At 43.5% G+C, this 16,700-nt stretch overlaps 1 protein-coding gene across 5 annotated transcripts in view; it reads left to right on the top strand.

Moving 5' to 3' along the window:
• The first annotated feature begins 8,143 nt into the window (after positions 1–8,143).
• Positions 8,144–16,700, top strand: part of PALM2AKAP2 (PALM2 and AKAP2 fusion) — a 264,299-nt gene continuing 255,742 nt past the window's right edge. For 2 of the 5 annotated variants that reach the window (XM_064736659.1, XM_064736658.1), the window contains exon 1: positions 8,214–8,676. In XM_064736659.1, the coding sequence (XP_064592729.1) occupies positions 8,632–8,676 (45 nt within the window). In that variant the 5' untranslated portion in view covers positions 8,214–8,631. Of the gene's footprint in view, positions 8,190–8,213; positions 8,677–16,700 lie in introns of those variants that run through there. The other 3 variants (XM_064736652.1, XM_064736653.1, XM_064736654.1) reach the window with 3 other exon arrangements.

The raw sequence follows: 16,700 nt of genomic DNA, 5'->3' as shown, positions 1-16,700 counted from the left end.
GTCTAAAAATACATAATGTCATTTTGATTTTTGGTTTATTTTGAGCTTATTTTAGGGCTGGCACCACTGACTAGCAGGCTTAAAGGCTACATGACAGGTCTCAGGAGGATTTCAGAAAGATGGACTGTGATAAACAGACCTGACTACAATCTGACTCACTCTTTCAAAGAACTGTTAAGGCCCCTTATTTGAATTGATGCATTTAACTCTTCTTTACCTCTGAGATAAAATCAAAATTTTACTTCTTGTGTTCCTACAATGCACTGAAATTGAGGAGGACCGGTTTAAATGCCCATTGTTAAATTACAGCCTTGATGAAGATAAGCTGTACTGTAGAGACCTCTCTGGGCAGCCCCTCCACTGAGGAAAAGATAATGATGTCATAATTTTCTAGCTATTTATCTTTAGCTGAAAGCTTGCCATTAACAAAAGCTGCCCCTGTAGATTGGAATTAACTCCTCAAAACTTTTTTGGCATTGCAAATCCAACATCAATCCCATAGCCCTTCTTCTAGGAGTTCAAAGATAGGAGACAAAACTGAGAATGGTCTAAAGAATCTGGTAACAAAAGGATGTTTAAAAACTAGGTATTAAGTTATCTTCTGGTCATATGTGGGGGAAAAAATAAAACAAAGGTCCCGGTGTCATCACAGCAGTAGTAAAAAAGATATGCCAGTTACATTCTGGAACATTCATTTATTTTCATCTTTCTACAGCTTTTGTCTTTTGGGCTGCAGACAACTTATTTATTTTCTTTACAATCTCACTTCTAAAGCAAAATCCACTGTACTAACCCAAACCTCATCAGTAAATATTTTTGCATTTTTTAAGGGAATATAATTTCAGCTATATGTGAAGAATGATCAGAAGGCACAAGAATAGAAATAAATACCACTAAAAGCAGTTTTCCTGTTGCAGTCAGAGTTGTTTGAAAAGAGAGAAATGCCATAACCTACAGGAGCCAAGCTTTAGTTTTAAAATCTAAAGTGAAAAAATGTACACTTTATCCTCTTTTTCTTGGCACAATGAATAGCCAAGCCAGTTTTAAGGGACTGGAGGGGCAAGAGCCTCCTCTGTATCAGCATTACAGCTGTCAGGAACAATGAAACTCAGCACCACAAAATGTTTCAAATAGACTGGATAACACAAATCCTCAGTACACACAATTCTCAGCTCATTAACAGCTACGGAGAGATGCACAGCTAAGGGGTGGTGACCTATTTTGGTGGCATAATTTTGCTGATAGAATTGAAATTCAACAAAAATTCCCTTTTTAGTGAAGAGAGTTGTCCTATTCACAGATATGTCTCTGTCCTGCACTGTAATGCTGGCAGTATTACTTGTTCTCATCATTTCTCTCTGCCTCAGGTGGATGTTGAATGTCAAGGGAGGCACTGAGAATAGAAAGGGGAAGGTAAGGACAAATCAGGATTTTCTTTTTGAGTAATTCAGACACTAAAGGAATTTGGGAAAAGCTGTCTTACATTTCTCCTCTGCAGGTCGTCCAGTCCCACTCTGTTCCCCAGGAGCTGTCACTGGGCCAGTGATAGAATCACAGAAACAACTAGGCTGGAAAAGATGTTTGAGGTCATCAAGTCCAACCTATTACCCTGTCAACTAGACCATGGCAGTGAGTGCCATATCCAGTCTTTTATTTAAGACCTTCAGGACAGCTCTTCATATCCCTGGGCAGTCATTCCAAAGTCCAATCACTCTTTCTGTGAAGAACTTGTTCCCGATATCCAGCCTAAACCTCCTCTGGCACAGCTGAAGAGATTCTGTCCTCTCATCCTGTCACTGGTGGCCTGGGAGAAGAGGCTGATCCCCACCTGGCAAAACCTTCCTTTCAGGGAGCTGCAGAGAGTGACAGGGTCTGGCCTGAGTGAGACAGGATCAACACCCCCAGCTCCCTCAGCTCCTCCTCCCAGTGTTTATGCTCCAGGCCCCTCACCAGCCTTGCTGCCCTTCTCTGGACACACTCCAGCATCTCAACATCCCTCCTGAACTGCGGGGCTCAGCACAGCACACAGCACTCAAGTTGTGGCCTCACCAGTGCTGAGTACAGGGGAAGGATGACCTCCCTGCTCCTGCTGGCCACACTGTTCCTGGCACAGGCCAGGAGGCCCTTGGCCTTCTTGGCCACGTGAGCTCGCTGCTGGTTTTTCAACCTGCTGTCAAAGAGTATCCCCAGGCCCTTCTCTGCCTGGGCACTCATCATGTTGCGCTGCAGGAGGTTATCGTGGCCGAAGTGTGGGACCTGGCACTTGGTCTTGTTAAACTTAATATTGCTGGACTCAGCCCATCTACCAGGTCCCTCTGCTGAGCCCTCCTACTCTCCAGCAGATCAACATTCCTGTCCAACTTGATGGCATCTGCAAATTTGCTGCTGGTGGACTCCATCCCCTCACCCAGATCACCAATGAAGATGTTAAACAGGACCAGCCCCAGCACAGACCCCTGAGGGACACCCCTCAGGGTGAGCAGCCACCAGCTGGATGCAGCACCGTTCACCACCACCCTCTGGGCCCGGCCATGCAGCCAGTTCCTAACCCAGCAAAGAGTGCTCCTGTCCAAGCCGTGGGCTGCCAGCTTTCCCAGGAGTGTGCTGTGGGTGATGATGTCAAAGGCCTTGCTGATGTCCAGGCAGATGCGTCCACAGCCTTCCCTGCATCAAACAGGTGGGTCACATGGTCACGAAAGGAGATCAGGGTGGTCCTGCCCTTCCCAAACCCATGCTGGCTGGGTCTGATCTCCTGGCTGTCCTGTAAGTGCTGTTTGATCACACTCAAGATGATCTGCTCCATAACCTTGCCAGGCCCTGAGGGCAGGCTGACAGCTCTGTATCTTCCCTGATCCTGCAGCTGGGTAAGCAAGCTGCAGTGCTAGCAGCCAGCACTGAAACCCCAAGAGAAAACAGACTGCTTCCTCCACCTACGAATCTTCAAATAACACAGCTACCTGGCAAGGAAAAAAGAGAGAAAAGAGAAGTGCATCCATAATTTTTTCTTCTTCTTCCCTACTTCAAGTAAAGTCACAGAAAACAGCATCTTCAGGGCTGCTCATCTAAGGCTTTGGCAGGGAATGCTCTGTGGCTCACTTCTTAAGTTACTGCCAAGGGCATCAGTAGCTGCCAAGTTACTGCAAGGTGTTGAATAAACCTCAGGCTAGCATAAGGCTGTTTTGGCATGGTAGTGGGACTGGCAGAACAACAGGTCTCAGGAAAACAATTGCTTCTAATCCCTCGTTCCAGCCAAATCACCTACAAGCAACTGTTTGCGGACAACAACATTTGTCCAGATTTCTAGCCGGTGGAGTCTCTCGAGGGCCCCTACCACTCCCAGCATCTGTTGGTGTGTTGAGAAGAGGTGTCATGAAGCTTTCATGACTAAATGGAAACCTAGTCAGAATCTAGTCAGTGGACTTCTCAATGCAATCTTCCCGTGGCTTCAGAATGAAACCAAGCAAACATGGAAAACTTCATAGACTGCATTTATTAATAATTTATGGCTTACCTATTCATATGCCTGCTGTCTTGGGAAGGTTCAAAACAAAGCCCTGTGCTCTAGGTTTTATTTCCTAAACAATGCTATCTCCTGCTGTGGCTGTGTGTGTTTCAACTCCATGTCTTGATAGCAAGTGGCACATGGAAAAAAAAAAAAAAAGGAAAATGGGAGAAGAAATAATTTCAGTTACTCCAAGTTTGATTAAAAAATTCTTTTCTATAAAGAAAGGATGACCTTGTGTGCTTAGAAAACTGGACTCAGACATATAGGTTGAACTCTGCCACCTCTCTCTTGTTCAACTTCAGATGTATAACATAGTTTCACCACATGCATTTTCTATGTATAAAGTACTGTGAGGGACAGAGGGGAGATTTCCAAGCCTTTGCTTGTCCTTTTGCACAGACTGGTTTTCCCACCACCCCAAACTGCTTGAGGGCTGTGCCCATGAAAACCCATGCAAGGGAGAATGGGTAATGAAGAAAATGTACTGGTGGTAGCATTTTCTACCCCACAGAAGGGTGAGGGCACATATTTGGGTGCTCAGCTTCTCACTTTCACCACTGCAAGTCATGAGTGAACATGTATTGAGCACCTCCCTCCACCAGCTATTCTGAGTGGGTGTGAAAGGCCTGGACAACGCTCCCCATCATACAGCTACCACTTCCTGGGTTAATGTGTCCAGGCAGGATGAAGACAACTGTCCTGGCGTGATGTCTCACTGGGATGAGGGATGAGGGTCTCTGCAGCTCACAACTGTGAATTCCAAGAGGCCCAAGCACAACCCTGGTGTTGTAAGCACTCCATATCCCCAGCAAGTTGTCCGAGTAGAGTCGAGAGGACAGGAAGAGGTTTTTGTGTGGTGAGGCAGAAAGCTACAATTAAAACTGAAGATTGAGTAGTCCTTCCTGAAAGTTTTGGATGGTGACACTGCCAGAAATTTTGAAGGGAATGTAGTGTGAGGCACAGTGTTTGAGGAAACCCAAAAAATGAGGATGGGTGATGAGCTCAGGTATCTAAAAGTTTAGATTACTTATTCATTCCTAACTATTTTAATATAGCCAGACTCTGGTAAGGAAAGTAAAGATTATTCAAACAACAGAATTTTGACTTAGAAGAAAATAATATGGTTCAAACATGCTGTAGGCATGAATGCTTGACAATATTGAAGATGCCAGAGTAGTGTTAGTGCAGCACAATGCAATATGTTGGCATGTGGTAATTTTAAGAGCCAGAAGTATCTCCTCTTAAACAATCTGAAATGCAAATATGAAGCCAGTTTTCCCTCCTTGCTCTGTGTTTTCCTGACAGCCACTGCCAGCACCCAACCAGTAACTTGTCACCTCAAAAACACGTTGATGCATTTGCTGAGGTGCTAATCCTGACCATCATGTGTATGCACGTGCCTTCCTTATGCAGTCTTCAGGACAAACTCTGGTTTCTTAGACTAAATCAGTCTGCCAACAGCCAGGAGAATGAGAAGGCAAACGCTTCCTAAGGATAAGATTCCTGGCATCATGCAGAAGCGCTCTTTTAGTAAGCAATGCAATGGCAAAAAACCGACCCGGTTGGCTTGACCGAAACCAAACACGGTGATTTAAGCTAGAACCTTTCCTAATCCAGCGCAGCTGCATAGCAAGGACAAGAACCTGATTTTCACCACATAACTAAGCTGTCTCAATTTAAAGTTCAGGCTACACAGAGCTCAGAGTACTTTCAGGATCTTCTCCAGCACTGAGCAGGATCTACAGACTGTTTCCTACACTCTTTTCCAAAGAAACGAAAATAAAAATCTGTTTTGCATGGAAATGGAATGCAATTCACACATTATTAGGATTTAGCAGTTCTTGCTCTTTTAAAAATTGCTGTGAAAAGAACAGCTTTTGAACTGACATTTGAAGAAATAAAAGGGACATTTTTTTCCTTCTTTCTGTTTTTAGCTACTGATCAAAGTATATTAAACCTGCTTTTACCTACTCTTCTGGAATCTCCTTGCTCCTCCCTTCACACTCCATTCTCTCTTGTTTTACTAGTGTGTTTAAAATTTGGAAATATTACCCTGGTCTCCTGCACTAAAAGTAAGAAAAAAACCTGCTTATAATTTAAGAAAATTTCTTAAGTTTTGAATTTGAATCCCTTACCAACTAGCAAGACATTCTGGAAACTAAATCTTAACCAACATGGATGAGAAATATGTTTAAAAATTGACTGCCTAGATACTTTGTTTTGTTTCATTGAATATGTTTTCACTAACTAAACATCTTATAGGGGCTGTCTGCTGCAGACTCCATCATGGTGTAGTAAGTCACTTCATAGAGGTCATTTCACTTGGGTATGCTCTGTGAAATGCCTTGGTAAAGGATTTCAACCTCATTGCATCACAGGCTTCAAGCTATATGAGAGAAAGCTATATGTAGAGAAATGTAGAACTATATGTAGAGAAATGTAGAACTACACGTAGAGAAACTGGTGCCTTTTACTATTGCATGACTTCCAGCCTTTTCTCACTGCACATCAAGAGCAAGAAACTGCTGCAGTTGCAGATGCATCCTCTATCATTCCTGTACAGTCACAAAGAGTCAATAGAGCTGATCCATGTTTCCTTGGCAAATTAAACTGGAGGGTTGCACAGTCCTTCAGCATGTTCATTGGGACCAGGAAGACTGCAGCACCCACTAGGGATGCACCCTGCTTATTTTCTGCTGGCAACAAGCATTGCAGTTAAATTGGAGAGAGGATAAACAAGGCAGGGTGGTGGGATGGGGAGGATACAGAATACAGTGTTCAGCTCTGTACCATAATTGAGATACTCACATCCATTTTTATATATGACTGTCTGGAATGCACTTAAATATATGATTAAATGTCTTCCTGAGTGGATGTCATATGGAAGGAAAAGAGGGGATGGTGTGAAGTGATGCATATTGCACACAACTTTGGCAACATGTAATGTGACTACAGGTTGTAGCATGAATAGGCTGCCCATTCCAGCTCCAGTAAGCACTGGGGCATAACCCTTGTCTTTGCTGGATATAGCCTGTAGTAGAATTCTTCCCCTGGGCAAGGCTTAACAGCAAAACATGAGAAGGCTATTGAAGGGATTTAATTGCATAGCTATCAGGCCTTAGTAGCAGTTGCCTATATATGTTCTCAGAGCACATGTGGGAGTAGAGATGTCTGGATTCTGTGTGATGGGATATTTCAAAACCAGCTGTAGTAATACAAGTAGCAATGCATGGACCTTTACATGGTAATGGAAAATAAAAAGGAGAGGTTTTGAAGAACAGCAACAAGAGAAAGATCAAACAGGCTTGAAAGCAGTTGCTACTCAATAAATTACTTAAAGCTGGAAGACTGAAGGAGTATCCCAGTACATAGCCACAATTGTTGCATTTTCCTTAGCTGTGATCCCCCATCACCAACTTACTCATACTGGGATATGGCAATAAAATTTTGCCTTTTGTAATTCCAGTGACTACTGGAATTACATAATGTTCTGTGAGTTTTCAGATGACACAGGACATCTTTCAAGGAGGTAAAGCTAAGCAAGAAGTCACTTTGACGCGCTGTCACAAGACAAGGAGACTGTGCACCAGCAAGAAAATGGGACCAGGAAGTAAAAACACCTGACAAAGCAGCTTCCTTGAAAAACAGCCTGCAGCAAGTAGCATGTCCTGGAACTGGAACTGGTATGGAGGTGGAGGATGTCTGACCAAGGAGACTGGGATGTGGAAAAATATAATGTCAGGCTTGGTGGCCTTTGAAAGGGCAGGCACATGGGAAACAGGGTGACTTCCAGATTACTTTCCTTCAAGGTAATGGAGTTTCCCATCTTCGCAGCAAGAGTTTTTCACCTCAAAATGATATGCTGCAAAATGCACTTCTGCATGGCAGGACACATGCAGAAGTGCATTTTGCAGCATATGATGCTCATGGCAGGATGGCCCCACGATGTCATGGTCAGCCCCCACCCACCATCTGTTGTGGTAGCTGCCCTGGCTGAGAGACACCCCTCTACTGGGGCAGCCCCATGCTCGCCCTTGCAGTGGCACCCCCTGGTACAGGACTGTGAGGGAGGGGGGCGGCTTTGTTGCTGTCTTTGAGAAAAGGAAGCAGACAATGATACAAGTTAAAAAAAAAAAAAATTGTGAGGAGTTTACATGCAAAACCAAAGCCAAATTTGAAATCACAGATACCCTTGTGATAATGGCTCAGGTGTCCCCTCACTTCCTCACCTGCCTCCTTCTCTTGTATTTATAACACTGGATTCCTCAGTGAAACTGTTTGTACACACAGCTTTATCACTTTCAATATCTGATGTCAATACATGCAATGCATGCAGGATGTGTGCATCTCCTTGCATCTCCCTCGCCATCCAGATGCTCTTCGTCGCTTCTGTTAAGGACTGCCCTGCAGCAGCAGCAGCAGCATTTTGCAGCGTGCCATGTTCCCGCTGCACTGACGACTGTCTGTGCAGCTTGCCCAGAGTCCGTGCCCTCCCTCCTCCTGGCAGCCCTGTCCTTTCCCTTATCCAAACCCGCTCCAGCGGGGGCTGCAGCCGCCGCCCGCGTGTCTGCCGCAGCTCCCCTCCCTGCGCCATGTGCCACCGCCGTCCTTCCCTGCGCGCCGTGCTGCTCGCTAAGGACACGCTGTGGCACAGCTGTCTGCCTCCTCTGCTGCAGTCAGGCAGGTTTGTATTACTGTGCGCGCTGCTGATGTCGAGCTCCTGTCGTGACCCAGCACCCCATAGGAGGAGCAAATGAGCTGAGACGTCAACGCAAAAAATTATAGCCATGCGAGAAATCCCTCTGCTCAGCTGCTTGGAGAGTGCCTACATGGTTTGTGTGACAGCACCAGCACACAGAAGCAGCACTGAAATGCAGTTAGCAATACAGCTGGGAGACAGGCAGCCAGGCAGGCACTGGTCCAGTGACTAAAATGATCGTACCGTGAGCCAGCCTGCAGTGCCTCTAAAAGTGGCTGACTGCTACACAGAGGCTCGGCTTTCTTTGCCATTACTCCAGTTTCCCCCGGTGACTGCAGTGTGCGCTCCGTTTCGGTTGTTTGCCTTTTTGTTTCTCCCTCCCACCCACCGGTCTCCCTCTCTCTCCTCCCGTGTCCTTCTCTCCAGGATGGCGGAAGCAGAGTTGCACAAGGAAAGGCTCCAAGCCATAGCAGTAAGTCAGTTTCCTTTTACTTGCTCTTTTGTCCTTAGCCGTGGGTTGTTGGCGGGCCGGGGGGATTCCAGCACAGTGGCTGGGAAGCACAGGGAGAGCCTGGCTTGTGCAAAGTTCTGTGTGGAATTCCCTGTTCGGGAAATGAGTGGTTAAAGTCTGCTTTGCGGGATTTGGCGGAGAAAGAGGGCTCTGAGGAAGAGCGTTGAGCTGACACGTGCAGAAAGAAAAATGTGAATGCACAGTGGCATGCTTAAAAGATTGATGATAGAGAAGAAAAGAAGGAATAAATGGGGAGGAGAGGAGATTGCAGGAGAAAATCAGTACTCTGCTGAATATATATTTTTTCACAGTTGGAGGTTTTGCTTAGCTGATGAAGTCAAGCAAAAATGATCTGCTGCAGGATGGCTTTTAGTGCAGAAAATAATTGTGCTATTGCTAGTTTTAAGACAATCAAACACAGACACTGCATTGTCAAAATTGTGTAATTGTTTGATCTACTAGTTAAACTGTCATCTCAGCTCCATGGCTGAGTTCCTGATCTCAGAAAAATTTCCTGCTGAGCTGCATTACACCGTGAGTAAAATATAGGCAGGATTGAGTCCCATATTATAACTTTTGTTTTCACATTTAGTAGAGTATTTGAATTGAGCCATGAGCTCAGCTGGTGCAGACCTTGGAGGAACGTGTCTAGTGACACCAGGTGAGGAAGGGGCCTGGCTGTTTAGGATCCACCATCATCCTGGCATATAGAAACTGCCAGCTCATCTTCTAGCATGTCACAGGCATCGTGTCAAAAGGCCTGTGTTTCTGTGGGCACTGCCAGTCGGACAGCCCCATACAGCCTGCCCTTGTTCAAGTGACACCCAGCTCTTCTTCCCCATGGCTGAGATGATGATGCAGCTGTGCCGGTCCCAGACGGATGGCACAGCCCGTGCCGGGGACCGCACACCTGGAGATCTGAAGGGAAACAGAAAACAGCAGAGCCCACATGGATTTTAGTTCTCTTCCCCAGTTCCTCCAGTGATCAACAGATGCTACATTTTTCTGTAGCTGGTACAGGTTACAGATTTCTTTTGTAGTGTAACAGGAATGGCTGCTGCTGCTGCTGCTGCTGCTGCTTCTGCTGCTGCTGCTGTTCCAAGATATTTTTCTTAAGTCCTATACTCTGCTGATAGGTCAATGGAAATTTAAAATAACCAGATTTAAAATAAATAGATTAGGGATTTTTCTCTCTAAAATATTAACTGTAGAAGAGCAAATTATATTATTTGTTGGGTGGGGGAAGCTATAACCATTTAATTTTCAGGCAGTGGAAAGCAGATGCATATTTTTAAGCTGGTTCTCAGTTTTATATCAACATAGGCATTGCCATATCTCAAGTGGAAACACCAGGAATGTTCCCCCAGAGGCAAACCTCACCATGGCCAGTGATTTGGGACTCCTTTATGGCAGAACTGTACTGCAGAGCTGCATAGCTCTGTGCTATGCTGCAGTGCATAGCTCTGAAACACTTATGTCTCCACATTAAGGAAAAGAAAGTTTACATTATTGTTGTTTCTTCCAACTGCTATGTAACAGAATACCAGACAACAGTCATTTCCACATGATGTCCTGAAACCTGCCACCAAAGTATATCAAGTCCTCTGCTTCTTAGTGCCCTGCATCTCACACCAATGAGGCCATTATGGATTTGATATTACCATCTGGTGTATGGCAGCTTTTACAGTAGGTTTATGCTAATAGAAGGCATTATAGAAAGCATAATAGAAGGCCTTGAGAGTCTGGACCTTTCTATACATATTTCCTCTTTGGTTTCTATTTCTGGTAATTCATAAAACATCGTAGGCAATGTATGCAGTTAATTAGATTGAAAGAATTTTACTTCAGCATAAAAAATATTCAGCCTTATTTTAAGTGTTGGTGTGGGTCCATGAACCAATTTGTTTGCTTAGCACTCTGCAGAGCAACAGGTTTTCCATATAAGCTTGTTAGTTGATTTTTCTCCTATGCTTGGTCTGCTGCAGATGTTTGTCAGAATGCAGAGAAGTTAATTTCTAGCTTTGCTCCATCAGAATAAGTGACATGACACAAGTTAGGTGTTTCCTGCCTGCCAGTGGTTGGCTAAAATAAGGTCAGTTCTCACATGCTGCATGGTCTTTCTCAGAAGAAGAAAGAAATGGCATTTCAGTTCAGCTTGGTGCTTTATCTGTTTGAATGTGCTGCAGTATCTCTCTGAGATGAGCAGAAGCTTACTCCAGCGTTCTGCAATCACACTGGTTGAATGCTAGACTTACAGAAAGAAATCCAGTCACCACTGGGCTATCTACACACCTGTTCTCTGTACATTTACTTCTATCACCATGGTAAATGAGTTTGCTGAGAAATTTGCCGAGTGAATTCTAAGTGTGCATCACTGAATATGTAAAGAAAACAAATCCAAAACCAGAAATATGAACTTTAACACCAGGAAGCTGACTGGTTTTGAAGCATTTGATTTTATACTTTGTTACCTTGACTTATAATAGTTTTAATATATGCTTCTCTGGCACAGAGCTAAGTGTCATAGGAAGAGGAAAAGAAGGAATCTACTGTTAGGACATTATTCTAAACCTCAGTGAATGTGAGTTAGCCACTTGTTTTGTCTGCAGCAAATACATAGCCTTTCTGTGCATCCATGTTCTATCTGTAAACTGTGAATAATAGACTTTGTCTCATCCTAGAGCAGTGTTAAGGATGCATGCAAGATTGAGCTGTACTTGGATGCCATGGTTTATCAGGGCAAGAAATATCTAAACACATCTTTAAAATGGAATTTGGGATTCTAAAACCAGAGAAGCTTCAAATGTGCATGTTTTAATGTCATTGAAATGCTTAGGCTGTGACTTTCAGATCTTTCAGAAGTGCCTAAAATTCACACACTGACTATAGCAAGACTCAGAGCACTGTGCAAATCTGGTTTGAGAAGTAGGAAGATGTGAGACAGCTAGTAAAAAGTGGAACCCAGTTCTCCCTGCTTGGGAGAAAAACAGAAACTCTGTGTACTGGAGAGGTTCTGTGATGACTAGGAGCAATTGGTTTTCTGATCCTTACTCGAGCAGAGGCCACATCACATCTTCCAACTTGGATGTCATGTGTGCTACAGACAGATACTGGTAAAGTTTTCTGCCACGACAGACTGCTCTTAACATCTGCCTGAGCCTGAATCACCACAGCATCCCTCTGCTGCCCTACCAGCAAGGGAGCTGAGTGGTGCCCACTCTTAATACTGTAGCAAGATGTTTTCAGCAGGCACACAAGAGGTTAAAAGAGGAAGCCATCTTCTCTCTGGGCTTGTTCCTGTATAGAGCACTTTGGTGTTTGTGTCTGCTTGTTTTCTGAAGGGGATTGGTGGCTAAAATTTTGGGTGAAAAAGGAAGCATTTTTGTGGCTTTTAAAAATATGCTGGCTGCAAGTTGCTCAGAAGTTGGGAATGTACATAGTCCCAGACTCAGTGGCCTGAGGACAGGTGAGCTGACTTAATTGATCTTATTTTGGATAAATAACATGTATGGCCCCAAAATTTGTTATAGGGCCCCTCTTCTATGACTGTAGAGAACTCCAGATGACAAATATAATCTAAATGCTTTGTCTAAATATAGACAAGCATTTACAAAATCTAAGTATTTTCTGTCCCTTACCTAGCAACCACAAAGCTGGGGCATGGGGTTTTGGGTATTGATTGGTGCATCTGGTTTATGAATTCACATATGATAGAGTGAACATGTGTTATCCATACATCAGGTGAACTAAATACAATCATTGAGGAGCAGCAATGAGGCGAAATTGTCAACAAAAGCAACAACCAGTGCAGGAGTTAGAGGAGGTTTCCTGGTTCAAGAGATGTCCAGCATACAGATTCAAGTGGGGAACTACTATACTGATTCCTTAGTAGACAAAAACAACAGCAATGATGGTCTCTTACTTACAAGTGCCCAGCTCAGAGAAGCAGTGACTCAATTAAAGAATCACTGACATTCAATTAGCCACACCAAAGATACCGCCTGTCAGGAAAGACCATTCCAGCTTTTTCTATGAGATGATGAATTTGTTGAGCTGAATACAACGTTACTTAGATGTCATCAGGGGGTTGAACTACTATGGCAGGACAGTGGTGTTTAAAAATAGCCCCCTCCTGTATCAGCGAGGTCTGCCTTACATGGATTAAGGACTGGCTTTCTGACAGGTCTCAAAAAGTTGCTATTTGTGAGGGAGACTGCTGTTCCTTGAGAGCAGAGGCAGGGAAGAATTCACAGGAAGCAGTCTTTCAAGATTTGAAGGCATTCCCTAGTTGTAATTTGATGTAAATGGAAATTGCTGATGTGCAGGTAACAAGTGGCAGAGGAGCTGGATATACTACATGAAGACAGCAAGTTGATTATTTGGTAAACTGGATCTTCCATTTAGAGAAATACATCACACCTGTGTACAGCTGGCATTAACAGAGGCCAGTATGGGTTTGTACATCCAGATTTAAGGTAGTATGGGGCTCGCACCACAGAAGAGGGCTCTGTAGTCCGAGCAACACTGCCTTTGACAAGGAACAAGAAATAGTGTGGGAGGTAATTCAACAGGGACAAGGAGAAGGATCCTGGTCCTGCACAGGAGATTGGTTTCATACCAGTTAAACCTACATCAGGTGAGATTTTAGAGTCCTCCCAAATGGGAGCTATGTGCATTCACATTTACGTGAAGCACTGCACTGATTTTTCAATAGGTGTTTAAGAATACTAATACAATAGCTGTTACTCCACAAAATGAAAACCCGTGACTAGTACATCATATCCAGGATCATTTTACTATAACACTGCTCCACAGTTTTTGTGAGTCCTTCCAGAGATCATTGTCATGAATATTAGAATGTGAAAAATTAGGTGTTGAGAATCACCTAGAAAGATGTGGCAAATTGACTTAATCAACAGCTTGCTATTTCTGTGATGGCTTAATACATTAGTTTCCAATGCCTTCATTTAGGAAGTAATGCTTTTGTCCTTTAAGTTAAGCATGGGATCCAATCCATCTTAATCTTAATCTTAAATTGTCTTCAGACCTAAAGACTGCAGGGAAAAACAAAAATGCAGCAAGGTATGGAAAAAAAGTCAGCTGTGACTCTTCTCCTTGGAAAATAGGTGAGTGAGAAGAATCTGCAAAAGGAATGCGTGATGTGGAGAGAGGATAAGTAAATACTACTTACATGTTTTGGCACAAGGATTAGTAGGTATCTAAGAAAGGTAACAGTTGTGGAGAAAACAAACACAAAAAAATGTTCTCCCTGTAACGAGTTGTTAAGCTGTAGAGCCCAATTCTCTAGGACGTGGTGAATGCTGAAGAGTGCACTTGGGCTTGAGAAGAAACCAGGCAAGCTCATGGCAGTGGAATCCATAAAGGACTTTCTCATTAGAAGTTTTTTAAGCTGTAAACTACTGGCAGGGAAGTTTTTTATCTGTTTGCCATGCTCCTAGTTCTCCTTTAAGCACTATGAAGCATGGCCTAAGTGTCCTGATCAAGTGCACCCAACGTGTGCACTCAAACAATTCAAATTCCTGGAGTAGCCAAATCTGGAAGTTTTGAAACTAAAGCAAGCCCCTGTTGCAACACTTACTTGAATTCAGACTTATTTGAATATTGCTATATAGTTTAGTCCATTTTTCCCTTTCCCATTTCCCCCTCATTATCTTATTTGTGCATCATATTTATCATATCATATTTATCATGGCTTACTTATCTTATTTATGGCTCTGATTAATCACAACCATTCCTCTGCCATCTCATTCCTCAGTGGTCCCAACACCCAATTACCTGAAACAGAAAAAAGCCTTCTGTAGCTCTCCTCTTTTTACATTCTGAGCTAAAAGACTTGAGGGCTAGTGAGACCTTATCATAATTCCAGAGTACTCTGGTGAGGAAGACCTGGCAGAATTGAGTCTGCATCCTGCTGCAAATATTTCCAGGGGTGGGTTTAGCAGGAGTAAACTAGGGGTTAGCACAAACTAAATCTAAATTAGTTCTGTACTGTGAGCATGACACAGATCTGTGAGATTGCTGTGAACCTCAGTGCAAATCAGCCAAAGGAGAGAAGTTACATTTACATTGCTGTAAAGGATGAGGAGAGGTTTCCCTGCACGCAGATCTGCATGCAGCACTACCCTGGACTGCAGCAATACAATGAGTCAGCTTCATGGCAGACCCTACACAGAGAAATGCATGCAAGCAAGATTGCCTTCACTTCTGGAACATATAAAGCACTTAGAGGTCATGTGTGAAATGTTAGTGTCTTTGCCCATACTAAGACAAAAACCAAGCAAAAAAATGCCTAAAATACCAGAAAACTAAAATTACCTTCCCAAGTTTTATCGGTATTTTTGCTTTAGGAATGTTTAGACAACAGCAAGAGAAGCAAAAATATGAAGAAAAAAATATTTCTGTCAAAGTATCTGTGAAAACTAGGTAAAAAATTAGAGCAACAGAAACCAGTTTGCTCTTGAGAAATTTCTAGACAGTTTCCAGACTTACCCAAACTCAACTGTTTAAATTTAGAACTGTTTCCACAGCACATTCCTAGCCCTTAACACATCACCAACATCTCTTGAGCACAGACAAGAAGCCTGAGATACTGGATTTTACCTTGTGCCTTTCAAATTATATTTTTTAAAATAAGCTGAAAATGGGTGAAAAGGTTTTGTGATTTTTGTTGTTCTTTTAAAGTCTCTGGTTAAAAAAAAAAGTTGTGAAAGTTGTACATTTTTAGAAACTATTTAACACCTCTAGCCTGGAGTGTAACTTTAAGGACAGATTTCCTATAGCATGGTATAGTTAGTCTGAGGTCAGACTGTGGGATTTACATGCCATGCTTGAAGGAATGGATAGCTGGATACCTAGGCTGAAGGTGGGATAAGCCTGAAAGGGGTTCCACAATGATATTCAGCCTCCTCTTGAGCAGTCCTGCTCTTTTAAGGAATCACTCCTTGTATCCATCTAACTGCTTCACAAATACTGTTCTATGCTTGCACAGAATAAAGTGTATCCTTCTCACAAAGCAGTCGCCAGCAAGATGGTTCACCTGCCAAGTGTATTTGGTAAAGTATTGGACTATGCACCTCTAGTAAATTATTAATTATTACCTTGCCCTCTCTCAAATGGCACAGGGGTATATGCTGAGCCTGTGTGTGCTGAGGCACAGGTCGGACTAAGGATGCCTTGCAGAAGCAGAGCTTGGAACCAAAAGGATGCTATGCCTGCCTCTGGCCCTAATTTCCTAGCGTAGAAAAGCATTTTCTGTTGCAAATTCTATCCAGGAAAAGCCACGTGGTTGCAAAGGTTAACACCATTCAAAAAGCTGAGTGGCAGTGAAATGGGTTATGGCCTATTGGCAATTGCTTACCAGCCCTGTGCAGTTCTTGACACACAGATGCTTTCTGTTACTTAGCTGACTTCCAGTGAGGTTAGATGCTGGAGGCGTGTAAAGCTTTCTTCCTCTCTTCACCAGTAAAACCAAATACTGTCAGTGTACAAAAAAAGGCCAGCAACCAAAGCAGTTCGAAGAGCTCTTTTTGGAAGGAGACAGACCTGCCCTGGTCTATGTGTTGCTGCCCCTTCCAGACAGCACACAGCTCAGGTTGTTGATTTAGGCAGTGCTCAGGCTGTTTTAATTTGAGCTGCCAGCATAATTTGTCAGGATCCAGAGACAACAGCAGGGTGGGGCTCAGACCCTCTGCAGTTCCTAATAATAGCAGTCACTGGCAATCAGCTGGAGATTTGGGACAGCAGAGATGTGTTCAGATATTTCAAACAAAGCACAAACCTTGAAAGAAGGCCCTTATTTTACCAGCAGAGGACTTAATAAAAGGTGCTTAGCAGTTTTTTGGGGGTATGTCATTGTCAGCTCCTCTGCTTCAGCCACGTTCCTTTGCCACGCAGAATTGCAAGCAGCACTGCAGTAGAAGGAAGTAACCTGGGCAAGTGATGGCTGAGGAGACCCTTTTAAGAGG

Source organism: Zonotrichia leucophrys, chromosome Z (genome assembly GCF_028769735.1).
Source record: "Zonotrichia leucophrys gambelii isolate GWCS_2022_RI chromosome Z, RI_Zleu_2.0, whole genome shotgun sequence".
NCBI lineage: Eukaryota > Metazoa > Chordata > Aves > Passeriformes > Passerellidae > Zonotrichia > Zonotrichia leucophrys.
This window is presented reverse-complemented; position numbering and strand designations above follow the sequence as displayed.